Here is a 16783-nt window from a genome sequence, read left to right as displayed (position 1 = left end):
TACAGTGGTAACCTGATCATTCCAGCAACCATTTAAAATACTGCAATGGTATTTATTGAAATCTAACATTTTAAAAGACAAGTTAACCAAGACATAGAAAAAGAAAAAAATATGGAAAAAAAAAAAAGTCAAGAGGTCTGGTCCAATGGTGAGGGCACCTATATATTCCAGTGTTCAAAGGTGCTGAAAGGACCTCCAATTTTGAGCAAGAAATGAACAAGATGGTGAAGGTAATGGAAACATGGGTTCCTCTTTCAGTTAGTGGATGTTCTGAGGCCAGGTGGGGTGTGTGTTTTGACTCTGCAACAGTCTATGGAGCTCTTTGAACTGCTCCACCGTCTGGTCTTTCAAGTCGGGGTTGGAGATCTGCAACCGAATGCTGTCTGTAGACCACGAAAGCTCGCCTGAAAACATCTCGGTAAGGATTCTTGCAACAACTGGAACAACCTAGGGAAAAAAAATGACAGCATAAACTTTCAATAAGAGCAAATGCTGTTTTTTTTTTTTTGGTGTGAAAATTGATATAGCAATCTATGCTAGGTTTGACAGTTGTTAAATTATAAAACATAGTTGTGGTTCTGGATGTTGACTGGCTAATAGACACTATATAATAACAGCTATGACAATGTTGATTGTCTTAAAAACTAAAATAACAGCTATGACATGAAACATCTGTGCTAAATTGTGAAAACAATGCTGCACAATTTAGCAATATATCATGGTTTGCCAAGTTTGAAGAATGTTAAATTATAAATCACTGCTCCAGTCCTGGATGCTCCCTCCATCCCTATCTAATCTAATCTATGATGTGAAACATTGTTCACCTAGTTAGAGCTTTGCTAAATTGTGAATACAACATGTCAAATTAGCAATGCAATATAGCATGGTTTGCTAGGTTTGAAGAACGCAGAATTCTAAAGCAGTTCTGGATGCTGACTGGCTACACAATACACTATATAGCAACATATATGATGTGAAACCTGTTTATCTAGTTATAGCTATGCTATATTGTAAATACAATGGCGTACATCATTGCTAACAACTCAATTTGGCAATACAGCACGGCCTTGTACACCTTCCTGCATAAATGTCTAGCGTCTTCACGCTCCAAATGAAACCAACAAACATGGATTTCCTCTTCACACCTGGACAATGATGAGCTTTTTCTCCTTGGGCTTTCTGTCTGGCCAGTCCTCACCGAAGCAGAAGTAGATCTCAAAGGGTGGTGGAGTTGGTGCCTCCCCTTTCTGATACAAAATGAGACCTGAGGGGGAAAAAAACCCAAAAAAGTTTGGAAATTATTTTTACATATACTGTATAAAATGGAGTTGGGCAATTTCGTGTTTTCTCTTTTTCACTTCCCACCAAAGACAGGAAGCGTCTGTAGCACAAGTGCAACAAAATGAAGCGCAAAGGGTGTTGAATTGGCAGTTTGTGTTTTGTCACATTATCTTGTGCTGCCACAGAGAATGAATGTGAATTTTGTCACCTCAATTTTTACATGCATCAAGTTTTATAGCTATTTTTCATCAACAGCACATACAATGTGTCAATATTCAAAATGAATAATTTAGTCTGATCAATATTACTTCCACTATGATTCTTCCAAACTCTGAAACTTGAGGCTCAACTAAAATCCAGAGGTTGCCAATTGTAACATTGGGTTGGAATTAATATACGCTCAATTGTTTGTTATTGCTGTTATGCAGTCACAATACATTTGACTTCATGATCATTGAAATCCAAAACTGGTTCCTCTTACCCTGAAGGAAGTTGTTCAGACTGAAGACCCTTATCTTCATCTCTCTTTCCATTGGATTGGGCGGCCCCTGCTCAGGCACACCTGGCCCAGACCAGAACACTTTACACTGGCACAACCTGATAGCATAGATATCTTGTCCCCTGATCTCCAAAATCAGCCCTCGGTCCATCACATCCAGCAGATGATCGGTGTAGAACCTCTGCTTTTCGTTTGGGATCTCAGCAGTTCCTGGAAACAGTACCTGCTGAAGCGTGACTGGACCGAACAGCTCCACCTGCTCTGGTGTGGGTGCCAGGTTACCGTAGTAAAGTCTACAACCCTGAGGGTTACTGACAGTCAAAGAACCAGCTGTCCGACCCCTGTATTGGAACTTGATATCCAGATCAGTTACTAGAAGAGAAAAAGAGAATGACCATTTTATCATCATTCACTTCTTGGTTTTCTTTTCTTTTGTGGAACGCTTGGAAGATGTTTAGAAGAATGTTGATGCTGCTCTTTTCCATAAATTAAAGTGAATGGCAATACAGAGCAAATAAAATACAAAGGGAATTGTAAAAGTGGTCCGTATGACTTCCAAGTCTTCTGGAGCCATATGTAAGGTTTGTGTGAGAAACAAATAAAACTTTATATTAATCACTGATAATTTTCTTAACAGCTCACAAATTTAACAAACATTTTTGTATCTGGTGTATCAAGAAGTGTTAGGCCAGGTTTGACATCAATGATGCCAGATGTCAATGATGCCAAACATCATTGTAACCAATCATGATGTGCCAAAATTGAAAATGCACATAATTAAATAGCAATGACTTTTTGTAATTTTGGTCACCATTAACTTACATTGTATGGAAAAGAGCAGCATGAACATCCAGCCTAAAATTCTCCTTTTGTGGTCTTTAAAATGACATGAGGGTGTATGACGACAGACCTTTCATTTTTGGATCAAGTATTTCTTAAATAAAAGATTCTCATTCTAACAAATGAAATTTTGGCCAAGGTGTGCACCATATGTTGTGCCTCTTGCCAAGTCATTTATCATCAGCATTACTCAAAATAAGAGGGTGGGACTAGACTTTTTCTGAGATTTAGGAATGTCTTCATCATAAATTGCAACATTAATCCAGAATAACAAGGCATTAGAGGCTTACAGGGCAACATGTGTGGACTGCTCAGCAGCTCTGAGATGCAGGGATGAATCTGGTTCTCCGCTTGAGATGGCACCTCTTGCATTGGGGTGTCCACTATGGTTGGAGGGCCAACAGAATGAGAGACTACATCCTGAAGAACAGGAGGCGGAATGACTCCAGACCCCATTTCCATACCATTCGAGAGTCCTCCACCATGAATGGGATATGATCCCTGCTCAATTTTGATTGCACTGCGACTGGAAAATTCAGGAGGTCCTGTGCCAGGCTGGGCAAGATGAGTGGCCATAGGAGCACCTCCGTTGGGGTTATTATGGATAATTTCTCCTAAAAGGTTCATTTGAGGGTTATGGTGGGCAGTATTATAGCCATCGCCAACAGAAGATGCGAACGGAACGTCAACTCTAGGAGGATATGCTGAGTAGCTGGAAGGGTCTATCGGAAAATACAATTATATTTTTTAGTTTTAGAATTATAGTATTATAATTATTTTTTTAAATGACATCTACTTTGACAAAATCTTACCAATGGAGAGTTTGACAAAGTTTTGCAGCTGAAATGAAAAGAAGAAAAACAAATCTGTTCAATTACTATATGAGGAAAGTGGCAAAAATCATGTTGATTTTACCATTTATTTATTTCAAAAGTTATTCCTGCATGCTCCATGCTCTTCAGCACTTACCTCTTCTTCCTCATCCTCTCCAGCATCTAAAATCAACAAAAGAAGAGATGATTTATTGGCTCATCCATTTGTTATCCCTCACTGACTAGGCATGCGTTCCGGGTCTTTACCTCCATTGACTGACTGGTCGCACACCTCATAGATCTTATAAGGCTGGACGGGGGTGTCCTTAGTGCCATCATAGTGGAGTCCGAACTCTCGGCTTTTGTTAAGTGCACAGCGGAGGTTAGCCTTCCATTTTGCTGGATCTGGCTCATCTACTCCTTCCTGGTACTTGCCTGTTTCCAGAGCCCAAGCCTGCAGAGCAAAATGAGTGAATGAAGGGATGCTTATGGGAAATGTCTAGACATGTCTTGTCCCTTTCTTTTTTTAAATAGACAATGGCCTGGTTTCACAGACAGGGCTTAGATTAGGCCTTGGTTAAATTAGGATATTTAAGTAGCTTTTATAAATGTGCCTTAAAAAGTACATTACTGGTGTGCATCTTGAGACAAAACAATGGCACTGACATATTTTAAGATAGGTCAGTGCAAGCTGCTCTCAGTTAAGACAGCTCAAACATGTGTTTTAGTCTGGGACTAGGCATAAACCTTGTCTGTAAAACCAGGCAAATGGGTCTTAAGTTAAGTTTCAGTCAAGTTTCAGTCCATTTCGAGTGTAATGAGAGGGTGGGGCATTCGTATTCTAGCATTTGACTGGGCAAAATCTGCATAGTGCAAAATGAGTCAACAATATATTTGGTTTGTTTCCAGAAAGACTAGATCTGTTGATTTTAAAGCATATCCCTGCTAATTGTAGAGTTTGTTAATACACTATGCATAAAGATGCAACAAAACCGCCAAGAAAACTCTAATTTTGCTTTCACAGGGTCGTCAACCTCTTTTCATGACTTCCTCTTAAAATCTTGCTGCAGTCAAGTGGAAATGAAACTCCATTTTTAGTTCTCGAAAAGAGTGGTTTCAAAAGTACTGAAAAGCCTATCTTTGAACACATCACTAGAACTTGTAAATACAGACATTTAAGAGTTCAATGTTCTGCATTGTTCTTGTTTTTAAAAGCACGTGAGGACAGCGGTTCACTTTTCAATCATTTTCTGTTATTGCAAGTAATAAATTCTGAAAAGTGAAACTAGTAGGCATTTCAGTATAATGAAACTCTAAAGCAGCCCAAAATTTCCCCCTAGTTCTAACTTTAGAACAGAATAAGGGTTGTGACAGAATGGTTGTGAAGAAGGGTTGTGACAAAGAATGTACCCTCAGCATCCAGGTGACAATCTTGGGTTGGTGTTGAATTGAAGCTCATATTATGGGTAAAAATACTATTGCAACATCCACAAAAAGGGTTATAAAAACAGCACGGGTGATGCCAAAACCATATGATTCACCTTAAATATCGTGTTCTCCTCTTCCAGGGTAGGCATGTGACGGGTGGCGTGTCTCCATGGGATCCGGAACAGTCTGCGCTCTTGATTGAGCCAGTGCAGTCCTGGGTATTTCCCACTGTTAATCTGGTGGAGTGAGAAAGGTTTACTTTACAAATGTAGAACTTACTCAGGATGTCAAGATTTCAAATTATATTCCTTCTATTATTCCCTCCATTTTAGATGCTGATATCTGGAAGTGCTGGATGGGTGAAAGCAAGATTGCAGCCGGACACCAATACCTTTCCAATCTTTTTTAAGCATTGATGATGAGGTAAAGATTATAGCAAGTGTTTGAAACAGGGGTATGGTACATCCCCAGTGTGGTTTTATGAATCTCTTTGTTGGTTTGGAAACCAACTATTCTGTGACAAAAAATTTTCATTTACTCAACTCACAAATTAGCGTTACATAGAAAGCATACAGTGACCAGAGACTTTTAAGTTAAAAAGAAAAAGAGACAGCAATAAAAAAAAGTTCAAAGTTTAGCAATAAATGAAATTTAGCAAAATTTCAGGAACTTTCAAAGGCTAAAAAATAGCACCAATAGTGAAGCGATGCAGGAAGCACTGTTCACACAGAAATCACTTTCAAACCAAGCAGCTTTTTTTTTCTTTTTTCTGTTCAGCACAGCGAATTCAGAGTGTTGCTAACTCTGCGTGGGGAAACCTTTAGTCCTCAAGAGAAAATCTCAATTGCGTGGATTCCTATTGACTTTATTGGATTTCACAATTCTGCAAATACACACCTTTAAAACAAATTATAGGTGTCAAAGTAGTCTATCCAACTTTTGCACTATATTCTGTTTCTGATGTCATCTGAGGAAAAGACAGGTCGTTATCCACTGAAAAACTTACCCTGTGCTGTAAAACTCATATCATTTGCGTATGCACATATTTAAAAACTGCTGTGTCATGACTGGCCATCTGACGTGAGAATAAATGCAAATGGCATAATAATAAGAGTCATTAGAACTACTTTCATGGTGCTTTTTGTTCATGTATAGAGCTTTACCTGGTCATCGTTCACTTTAATTGTATTGTTAAATGTTCCACATAAGAAAATCATACAGGTTTGGAATGACATGAGGGTAAGTAAATGATGCCAGGATTATAATTTTAATAAAAAAAAGGTTATTAATAGATCACAAATCACCTGTGCCAGCAGCCATGGCTTCAGACGAATCCTCCGTGGTTGACCACTCATGGTGCTGGAGAACGAGGGGGTCGGAGGAGGTGGTAATGTGAACACTTATTTTGGTCAGCAATTATAGCACTGGGTCAAAAAAAATTAAAAAAGGGAATAGTTACATAGTTGACATGATTTAGTCTGGAAGTAGGCAACTATTAGAGAAGAACATAATTAAAAGTTGAATCTGCAAAGTTGGCACAACCAAAGAATGCTGAGATGGACAAGCTGAAAAAACATCTTATACAACAAAAAAATTAGGGCAATAAGTCAAATAAATCTTTAGCACAAAAGCAGCACAATGACAAATGTGACAAGACGTGAGCCTTCAGGCCTCTGCCAAGTCCTCAAATCGCTACTATAAAAGCAGGTGCTTGTGGGAAAACAGAAAGCATATGAGATGTGGGTATTTAGTTTTTTTAAAAGCTCAGTTGAGGTGAGGTCATGTTACCTCTGTAAATAAACGGCAACATGACTGAGCACAATAACAGCCAAGATCGAACGCCACCATTAGCGCAGTCTGCTTTTATACGGGGGAAAAGGCCAAGGTGTTGTGATAGCCGTGTATCTGACTTATACAGAAATGAAAAAGAGGCTGTGAAACTTTCAAGGCCATTTCTTATTAAACACACTGACAGTCATGAGACTTCATGTGAGCTTTTTCAATGAGTGTTAATTGATAAGGAACAATTATTAACCAAATGCTAAAAGAGTCATTTTTATTTGGTGTAGGATAGAGAAGTAGGTGAAGTTCCTAAATAAAGAAAATCTGTTCAGTGTTCTCCAGTTAAGTTCCTTTAACTCTCCATTGCACGGTGTTATCTCTGTAAATAACAAACCCAGTCCTCTACTTTTCGAGCATATAATAGGGTTAACAACAATGAAGGTCCCCCAAAAAGCTATTTTTATTCATTTTTCATCCATAAAAAAAAAAAAAAAAAACTATTTAAAGTCAAATAAATTATGTTTATGTTATGAGATATTGCTAAAAGCAAAAATGTGTCTCAACATTTAAGTTAAATTAAGGCAAAACATTAAAAGCAAATAGAGATAATTCTATTAGATACTGTCAGCAGTTAAAGCTTTTTTTTTTTTTTTTTATTCACCCACTTTCTTTTCAGATATTTAAATAAAAAATAAATGTAACTTATTATTATTTAATTTATTTTCATTGTCACGTCATTTCCTTCCTAAAATAATAATTTATTTCTTTTAAATTATTATTTATATAGCCTATTTTCTGCTTTTAGATTTTAGTAATGAGGTCAAATGTATGCAAATAAAACTTTAAATAGCTTGGGTTTCAAAGTACAAGCAAAAGATAAGGGTTGGATATTGACTAATATTATGCTTTTAAAGTTAGTAATATGCAAATACACACAAAAGATACACATAGCCAATTACTCAAGAAACCACAATGACAAAACGCCCATTTAATTCCCACCTGTCCAAAAATAACACGCGCCGAGAGCTTCTTAAACCACATTTTATACGACAAAACCATCCAGAATCAATGCTCTGTAAATTTTGCACATGTTAAACAAACCAAAAATCACTTACCTGCAGTGAAAAGTATCCAAACTTTGAATCGGGCTCAGTTCAGCGTTTACCTGACGGGCTCATATAGATCAGGTGAGGTTCAGATCCGTGTCGGTTCGTCCTCTCGGCTCCAGCAAATCAAATGGCCGTGGACTAGGACTGACTGATCACAGCTCTCCAGGAGGACTCTCTCATATCCATGTTGTTGTTTTTTACTAGTATGAGACGACAGAAACGTATTTGCAGAAGTAGAACAGGTACCACCCTTCCGGATGACAGGGGCTAATGTAAACGGAAGTGGTGCGTGTTTGATTTTTCATGCATGCCCTGTGTCCCTGTGTTGTAGTGTTTGGCATTTGACAACAAGAAAATGCCATAAGTCATACCATTAGGCAAAATAAGAGAGGTAAATACTATTTTTATTAGACTGTTGGTGCTGTTTTTGAAGTCGGTATCCCATTAGTGCAGAATGTATTAACTGTAAACATTCACCAAATAAGCCAAATGACAAAAATACAAAAATGCTCATTTAATAAGACTGTTCTTAGGCTATATTAAGTGTTGTTTAGACTTTAAACTGTAATGCGTTTATTTGTTCACTAGGTGGGTTCTGTGACTGTTGGTATTGGTTGAGACGTCATGTGACCAAAGGGGATCGAAAGGGAGTGACAGAGGGTTGTTATTGTTTTATTTAGGCTATTCATTTATTTTATTTTATTTTTTCTTGAATTATTTATTTAATATATTATACTGTATAATATTTTTTTTCTATTTGTTGTAGTCTACATTTGTTCAATACTTTATACTATATGTTGGAAATTACTATTATCATGTTCATTGTTTGTAATGTGTGTGACAGGGGTCCGCGGAAAAGTCTAGAGAAAAACTACTAGAAAGAAATAATAAGATTAGAATAAATAAGTAAACTAGATTAATGAATACAAATTTAAATAAAACATATTAGTTAGTTATTATTCTATGAAATAGATTAAAATAAATAAACAAATAAACAATATATTTAACAGTACATTACTACTATAGTGTGTGTGTGTGTGTGTGTGTGTGTATATATATATATATATATATATATATATATATATATATATATATATATATATATATATATATATATATATCACATTTTGGAATTATAGGCCTAATATTACATTTTCAGTGTATAAAATGGGTGTTTATAAAAGACACCCTTTTAGGATGGGGTCCGTGGCATCTAAAAGATTAAAAACACCTGCATTAGACTAGCATAGAAGTGTAGATTACCATATGAGCATTGTATACTTTTTTGTTTTGTTTTTATCAAGAATAAACAGCATTTTATATAAATGTGCATGCAGTTTTATGAGTTCGTGTTAATGAAAAGACTGCATTAAATATTCTGGTTTTAAGTAAATTCCAAGAGTTTTTAAATGAAATACGAAAAAATAAAAGAAAAAAAGTTAAAAAGTGATTCATAATGGAGGTTCCGAGTTTGCGCAATTACGTTGTGCGTGACCGTGCGTCACCTGCGTTTCCAGGGGAACGTGACTCGTTAGGACTCTGGCGTGGTGGTGGAAGTATTCAGTCTCTTTGTTACATTCAATAAATATTTACATATTTTTCTAACAATTTTTCTTTTGATCTTAAAACGATCGTAGACTATAGCCTAATTAATGCGTCATTTTAAACTTTACTCGTATTGTTGTGACAGAAATCAGGTCACATTCATTGATTGATGTGGACCAGGTTTAAACCTGAAAAGCTTCTTTTTTTTTTCACCTTAAATGTTGTTCTATGAATGCTGAAAAGTTCATTTTTAAATTAGACCTTATTATTCTTATTATTTGGTTTGACTAAGCTTGCAAGGCTTAAAGTGTCAAACTTTGCAGCTTATTTAATTAATTTGTTCAGTAGGCTACATAAGACTGCAAGACATTTCTCTAGCGCAATGTCTTCAACCTCATTTTTTTGAGAATGACTGGGGAAATAACAAGCACACATCAAACTAGAAACATTAAAAGTTTGGATCTCCAAATGATGGTTCAAAGTCAAGAGGTTTAGAACCTTCTGGGACCTCTTTCTCTACTCTGTCACATCAGTGGTGACAGGATGACAGGTTAGTACTTTCTTCACAAGCTTTCACTCGTTAATTCATTCTTGAAGTCTTGATATCAATATTACAGTATTGCTGATTTACAAATTCATCTTTAGACAGGTCTAAGGTCAGATCAGAGTCGTCAGCTTATAAGAAGGATAAAAGCATTCCAACCTCTTTGACACAGTTGTGCAAACAGCTGGAGGAGAGAATCATCCAGAAATCACAATATTACACCATCTGCCATGAAGACAGAGAGTCTCTGGTCAGTCTCAAACAGATATTCAAATATTCATCATCTGAAGTATTTTGCACCGTACAGTAGGCCCTAATACAAATTAAATTTGTATCGGATTGGATTCTCCTAATCCGCCAAAAGCATCATATGCCTAGAAGTTCTCATGCTGTTTTTTGACAATTAAATAGAGACTTAGAGGGAGTTTTCATATGTTTAGGTCAAAATACATTTGTGCATTTGATTTCTATTCTCTTAATTCCTCTTTTTTCCCCCTCTTTTCTCTTTATGTTTATTGCTGTTCTTTATTAGATGTATGATATGTTATGTTTTTATGATTGTAATTATATTATTTCTCATGCATATAAAATATAGAGAGAAAATAAAGCCGAAACAAACAGATGTTGAGTTACACAGTTAGAGTTTATGCAGTCAATCTCAAACTTAAAATACTCCCAGAAGTATGAATACGAGTTTACATAATAAATCTCTTTTCTTTTTGCTTTTGACCTTCAGACTGCAGTGTTGACCTCTGAGCTGGGTCTGATATGGAAGAACCTGAAAAGCCCGTCTGTGGACAGCACACTGTCCCAGGAAGAGAAAGTGCAGCTGAACTGCCAGATCTTCAGTGAAGTGCTGCACATCTGTGAGCAGCTGTTTCTTCAATACCTGCAGCTGACGAAAACTCTACAGAGGCGAGGTGTCTTCAGTGACTGTGCTAATCGCAGAAGGGTGGCAGCTCAGCTCGCTATGGACTGTACCAGACTGTAAGTGCTACTCTTTTTATCTAAATTACAGAGACTTTAACAGGCTTTGATCCCATAAAATAGCCCATTTGATGACATATAGTGTGGCATTGCTTATTCACTGTAGATTGTGACTGTTTCTATTTACAGCTTGAATGTTCGCTCCATAAAATGCAGGATTGTCACAGGAATCAAGGCTGCAAGGAGGGCCAGAACAAGTGCTGTTACACAGAAGAAGACACTACAAACATGCTCTGATAGTATGGAGAGGTCCATGACGGGCACACCACGGGAAAAAGCTGTGGAGGATGACCTCAAGGAGGTGCGTTTGTGTGCATGCGTGTTGTAAAGAGAGACGGTAAGGTCAAATTAATACATTTCTATGTGTCCAGATTCAGGAGAAAATCGGGGAGCTGGATCTGCAACATGTGTATGATCTCCTGCCCTGCCAAACGAAGCCAATCTTCTGCAAGACAGACACACAGTGTACGGCAAGATACACAGATACATTTAGGGATAGTTTACTCACCCTCATTCGTTTGTTGTTCCAAACCTGCAATGTTGTTTTGGTTGATAGATAGATAGATAGATAGATAGATAGATAGATAGATAGATAGATAGATAGATAGATACTGTAGATAGATAGATAGATAGATACTGTAGATAGATAGATACTGTAGATAGATACTGTAGATCAATAGATAGATAGATACTGTAGATAGATAGATAGATAGATAGATAGATAGGCAGATAGGCAGACAGATAGATAGATAGATAGATAGATAGATAGATAGATAGATAGATAGATAGATAGATAGATAGATAGATGATAGATAGATAGATAGATAGATAGATAGATAGATAGATAGATAGATAGATACTGTAGATCAATAGATAGATAGATACTGTAGATAGATAGATAGATAGATAGATAGATAGATAGATAGATAGATAGATACTGTAGATAGATAGATAGATAGATAGATAGATAGATAGATAGATAGATAGATAGATAGATAGATAGATAGATAGATACTATAGATAGATAGATAGATAGATAGATAGATAGATAGATAGATAGATAAATAGATAGATAGATAGATACTGTAGATAGATAGATAGATACTGTAGATAGATAGATAGATACTGTAGATAGATATTGTAGATAGATATTGTAGATAGATAGATAGATAGATACTATAGATAGATAGATAGATAAGTAAAGGTGAGTGAGATAGATAGATAGACAGATAGATAGATAGATAGATAGATAGATAGATAGATAGATAGATAGATAGATAGATAAGTAAAGGTGAGTGAGATAGATAGATAGATAGATAGATAGATAAGTAAAGGTGAGTGATATAGATAGATAGATAGATAGATAGATAGATAGATAGATAGATAGATAGATAGATAGATAGATAGATAGATTAGATGACAGAATGTAATTTTTTTTAATGAACTGTCCCTTTAAAGTGATGTGTTATAATTCAGGATATTAGATCAGGACACTGTAATTTATGCATGTGTCCAGGTTCCACAGCCCACATGGCCAGTATCCCGACACAAGAGCAGGATCAGAGTCCCACTCAAAACCGGTTGTTCCAAATGAAGGTGACCAGGACTTTTTAAACAATTGCACTGCACAAATTCAATATTGTAACTTTTCAAAGAGTAGCCTGCTTCACAATGTGTCCTTCCGCCCTCTCAGGGATGTCATTCCACGCCTGACCTACAGAGGGAGACACTGCTGGAGGAGCTGGAGATAAAGCTGCCGAATCGACCTCCATCCCCATTGGTCCTTCTGTCTACAGATCCTCCCTCCAGCCTGGAGAAGCACATCAGTCCTGGGGAGGATCTGAGGAGGTTGGGCTGTTACGAAATACCCATACAACATATAAATCACAGTGTCTATGTGCATGAGTAATCGGAACTGATCGTGCGTGTGTGTTTTTTTTTTAGATTATTAAAAGAAAGCGATAACAAGGATGACAGTTTTTGTGAGACAGATCTGTGCCCATTTATAGAAGCCATGATCTGTTATAATTCTAGCAGACTCCAAAGGCTCAAACAAAGACTACAGGTACAGAAATAAACTCACTGCAGCCATAATCGTGTCCATCTGCAAATGCGATTTACAGTTGTTTCACGGGCATTTCTTTCTAGAAAATGATGGAGGAAGAAGAGGAAACAAAGAAGCACAAAGTTCATGTGGAGAAATCTTCACACACACATGGAGACGTGGCCATAGTGGCGGTTTCACCTCACACCATTGTGCGCATGGCAGCAGCCAGAGCGTCCGATAGGATTCTCCCAGAGACCATCAAACTGTACCCACCAGTCTACAATGACCTCATTAAAGAGGTATCACAGCAGTGTTATTTTAGTGTTTTATATATAGTATACATATACCTCCTACATTGTAGCTACGACATCTAATTTGGCTTATATAGGACTTACCTGTGTAATCCTTCTAAATCTCTAGATCTATTCAGCATCGATTAAGGATCGGAACTTGGTTGGAGAAAATATAGAAATAAGCAAAGTCTATGACGAGTTATCAAAAAGTATTTCAACAAAGTATTTCAACTTTGATGAGGTAAGCTGAGTTTGTGGACTCAAATGTAGATATTTTGTTGGTGACATATCACAACATCCTCATTTCATGAAGTTGAGAATATTAATAGCAGCTTTCTATCTTTTAAAGGACCCCAGGATTGAGCCAGCTCTGACAAATGCCACATGCTGCTCAAAAGGAGTAATGGATGACAAACTAATCAACCCATCTCTCAGGAAGCCCAACCCATACAGCATATCCCACAGGTGTTCTCTTCTTCCTTATTATCTGTGTTTGTGGTTATTTGGTACCCCGAAATGATATCAAATCTTTAATGCAGAGAGAGAATAAAGAGGTCTGAGAACAGAAAGAGGCCTGTGGATGCGACTGCACGAGCGTACAGAGCTTGGTTTCAGTGGTGGAGGTATCAACTATCACTGGATGATTATCTTAACTACATTTCCAACCAGGTAAGTTTATAATAGGAGTGTGTTTATGAGTGTTAATAAATGCTAAATGTATTCAGGATGCAGGCTCAGTTGTGGACTTGAACAGTGCTCATGTTGTTTTGAAGGACTCTGATTATCTGGCAGTGCTGTTTCACTTGTATGACAGTGATGATGATGATGATGATCAAGAGGCAGAGAGACACAAGCTGGCTCTGCAGAGAGACGAGAGGAGAAGGTCTTGTATTAACAGCTGGGATTCATTTCTAGTGAATTCTCCCTTTACTCTGAGAATGACACATGATGATGACTTGCGGTTGTTTCTAATACTTCTTCTAATACTGGGAATGTGACTGTCAGCAAATGGCTAATCATAAATGTTTTTCCAAATGCCTGTTCCATTTATTGTATTTCTATAATTAAAACAAAGTTAGCCTGTTGATTTAGCTTCTAATTTTTATCTGACCGTCATCTCTTCCAGAAGGCAGCAGGAAAGGATCAATTCACTTAGGAGACGGAAACATGAATTTGTTCCTGGATTCTGGAACATCAACACCATAAAGATGGGAGGACTGGGGAGGGAACCAGAACTGGATGGCATGTTATTGTTTTCTATATATATAAAAAAAAAATACTGGTACATTTATGAACATGCATTATTTAGTGTCCAAAAAGGAATGAGTGACGAAATATCTGTGTTTCAGAGAGACATCCAGAAGAGGAAATACAGGATGCAGTGAGTTCATGTTCTCTTCCTCATAATATAATGCTGCACTTCTGTTTTCCACGAATTTCTGCTTCATCTATCACGTCATGTTAGTGTTATTTTTGGGATAGATTTCTGTATAGCAAAAATAATTTTGAATCACAGTTGTAGCTCAAATAATCACTTTTTTGAATTAAATAGATAGATAGATAGATAGATAGATAGATAGATAGATAGATAGATAGATAGATAGATAGATAGATAGATAGATTAGATGACAGAATGTAATTTTTGAACGAACTATCTCTTTAAAATGATGGGTTATAATTCAGGAAATTAGGTCAGGACACTGTAAATCATGCAATATATTTTAGATAGATCGATAGATAAATAGACAGACAGACAGACGAGGTGATAGATAGATAGATAGATAGATAGATAGATAGATAGATAGATAGATAGATAGATAGATAGATAGATAGATTGATTGATTGATTGATTGATTGATTGATGTTCTTCAGTCTGTGGCAGGAGAGGAAGGTGATGGTCCAGCTGCTGGTCTGCTGGATGGAGAACAGATTCAGGTCAGGCTGGAAAGGGTCTGGAACGCCCTGCGTCTGCCAGAAGGACAGCGACTAGACATGGCCATCAAATACAGCTCCCATGAGTACAGGGACCACCTGCAGAAGGTAGAGATCATGAGAATAAACTCTCCAGGCTTTCCATCATGATCATCAAGGTTTATATGCTGTTTGTGCTATCAGGCAATTGCTGCATGGGAGGAGGCAGCTCGTTTGATCCAGAAGAGGGAGCTCTTGCTCTTCAGGCTGGAGGACTTTGAGAGGGAGGCATCAGACCCCAACAGATTTTTCCAGCGAGGTACATCAGAGGCACAGAATAATGAATTTTGACCCTTGAAATCTACTTTTGCCTGCATGGCTTTATATTTCGAGAAATTATTATAATCCAATATAGATTCATTGCAAATACAGGTTATCATGGTTCATCTATCGCTAGAATGGAGGAGGCAAGTCAAAGGGAGAATCTCAACTCTCAGATTTCAGTCATAGACCAAGAACTGTCCAAGACTATGGGCCACATCACAACCCGTTTCAATGACAGCATCAGTTATGAGGTGAGTGCATCAAGGCACGCCATTGGTTATCTGCACCAGAAACTGTTCGTCCCGTTGATCATCCTTGTCGCTGATTTGGTTCTCACAGGGCCGGCCGTACAGGGAGAAGATGCGCTGGGACCGGACTGAGATGCTGTACTGGCTGCAGCAGGAGAGAAGGGTCCGTTCACTGGAGATGTTTGTAGAAGAACGGACGGCTCTGCCTGTAAGGCTTCCTCCTCTAAACCAAAGCCAGGAGCTTCACTCAGAGAGCCAGCAAACTCTCCAGGAACAACCTCCATCAGACTGCGAGAGAAATGGCAGATTTTTCCAACACTGTCAATTTTAAAAAATATATATATACTCATGGAAGCCAAATACTAGCAAATAAAGCAAGATCTATTCATTTTTATAGAGCTGTTTTTATTTTGATTATTGCTTTATTTAGTATATCCTTGTTAGTTGCTGAAGAAATTTCAGACTCTGAAAATGAGTGTGCTTAAGAGTTTTACATTTTTTTTTAATATTTATTTTAGTATCTCTGAGATACTGTTATTGTTTTTATTAATATTTTGAATTCATTTTCATTTTTATATTTTCCATTTTCATTTTAATGTATTAGTAATTTCGTTTGTGTTTTTGTATTTGTTTAATGTCTTTTTAATTTTTATTTCATTTTTAGTTATTTTAGTTATTTGACAATGAAGATATATTGCCATATAACAAAAAAAAAATTTTTTTTTAATTGTTTTAGTTTTAGTTAAATATAATAACCCTGCTACACACTGCATAATTAAAAGTAATGTAGAAAATGGCAAATGATGGTATTCATTACATTAATTATGTGTATATTTTGTTCATATTTTAACTGACAAACCTGTTGGTTGAATATGTTACATGCATTAAACAGAGGAAATATGCTGCCCTTGCTTTTATCTTGCAACTCATACATCATGTGCTATTTTGCTATTTAATATGCAAAAATCACTTTTTTTACGTAACTAAACATTCTTTGTTTATAAAGTTTTTCATTTCATGACTGGGGATGATATTTACTTTTTGTATGGCGTGTTGTTTCACTTATTACCAGTAGTTGGCAGTGCGCTCTTTCCCTTTTGTTTGTGTTGATCCTGTCAACTGAGAAGAAGAGG

General features: G+C 36.9%; 2 protein-coding genes across 2 annotated transcripts; one reads left to right on the top strand and one right to left on the bottom strand.

Annotated features, from left to right (window-relative positions):
• Nucleotides 1-38: 38 nt before the first annotated feature.
• Nucleotides 39-8013, bottom strand: irf5 (interferon regulatory factor 5). The gene is made up of 10 exons (XM_084111057.1): nt 7758-8013; nt 6165-6284; nt 4974-5096; nt 3700-3886; nt 3590-3615; nt 3433-3460; nt 2911-3342; nt 1763-2152; nt 1146-1264; nt 39-447 (listed from the first exon to the last, which is right to left on the bottom strand). The coding sequence occupies exons 2-10, from the start codon at nt 6213-6215 to the stop codon at nt 259-261; spliced, it is 1545 nt and encodes a 514-aa protein (XP_083967183.1). The 5' UTR covers nt 6216-6284; nt 7758-8013; the 3' UTR covers nt 39-258.
• A 1578-nt stretch (nt 8014-9591) lies between these two features.
• On the top strand, nt 9592-16552 carry ccdc87 (coiled-coil domain containing 87). Its single transcript, XM_084111075.1, has 19 exons — nt 9592-9846; nt 9942-10090; nt 10577-10827; nt 10957-11128; nt 11199-11292; nt 12344-12423; nt 12521-12675; nt 12772-12892; nt 12976-13173; nt 13295-13408; nt 13517-13632; nt 13707-13836; nt 13941-14050; nt 14294-14409; nt 14517-14548; nt 15040-15207; nt 15283-15397; nt 15511-15653; nt 15742-16552. Exons 1-19 carry the CDS (start codon nt 9840-9842, stop codon nt 15979-15981), a joined length of 2511 nt encoding a protein of 836 aa, XP_083967201.1. The 5' UTR covers nt 9592-9839; the 3' UTR covers nt 15982-16552.
• Nucleotides 16553-16783: the final 231 nt, after the last annotated feature.

Source organism: Abramis brama, assembly GCF_963993115.1.
Source record: "Abramis brama genome assembly, chromosome: 4".
NCBI lineage: Eukaryota > Metazoa > Chordata > Actinopteri > Cypriniformes > Leuciscidae > Abramis > Abramis brama.
Note: the sequence above shows the minus strand (reverse complement) of the source record. Positions and strands in the feature narration are given on the sequence as shown.

Bases quoted from the DNA above. Each gene is read 5' to 3' on its own strand.
- irf5 (XM_084111057.1), bottom strand. From the start codon at position 6,215: ATGAGTGGTCAACCACGGAGGATTCGTCTGAAGCCATGGCTGCTGGCA. The intron at 2,153-2,910 runs GTAAGCCTCTAA...TTTCTCTTCTAG, and splicing joins CAGTCCACACATGTTGCCCT to TAACTGATCTGGATATCAAG. The intron at 1,265-1,762 runs GTAAGAGGAACC...TTTCCCCCTCAG, and splicing joins TCTGAACAACTTCCTTCAGG to GTCTCATTTTGTATCAGAAA.
- ccdc87 (XM_084111075.1), top strand. The intron at 10,828-10,956 runs GTAAGTGCTACT...TTCTATTTACAG, and splicing joins GCTATGGACTGTACCAGACT to CTTGAATGTTCGCTCCATAA. The intron at 13,409-13,516 runs GTAAGCTGAGTT...TATCTTTTAAAG, and splicing joins AGTATTTCAACTTTGATGAG to GACCCCAGGATTGAGCCAGC.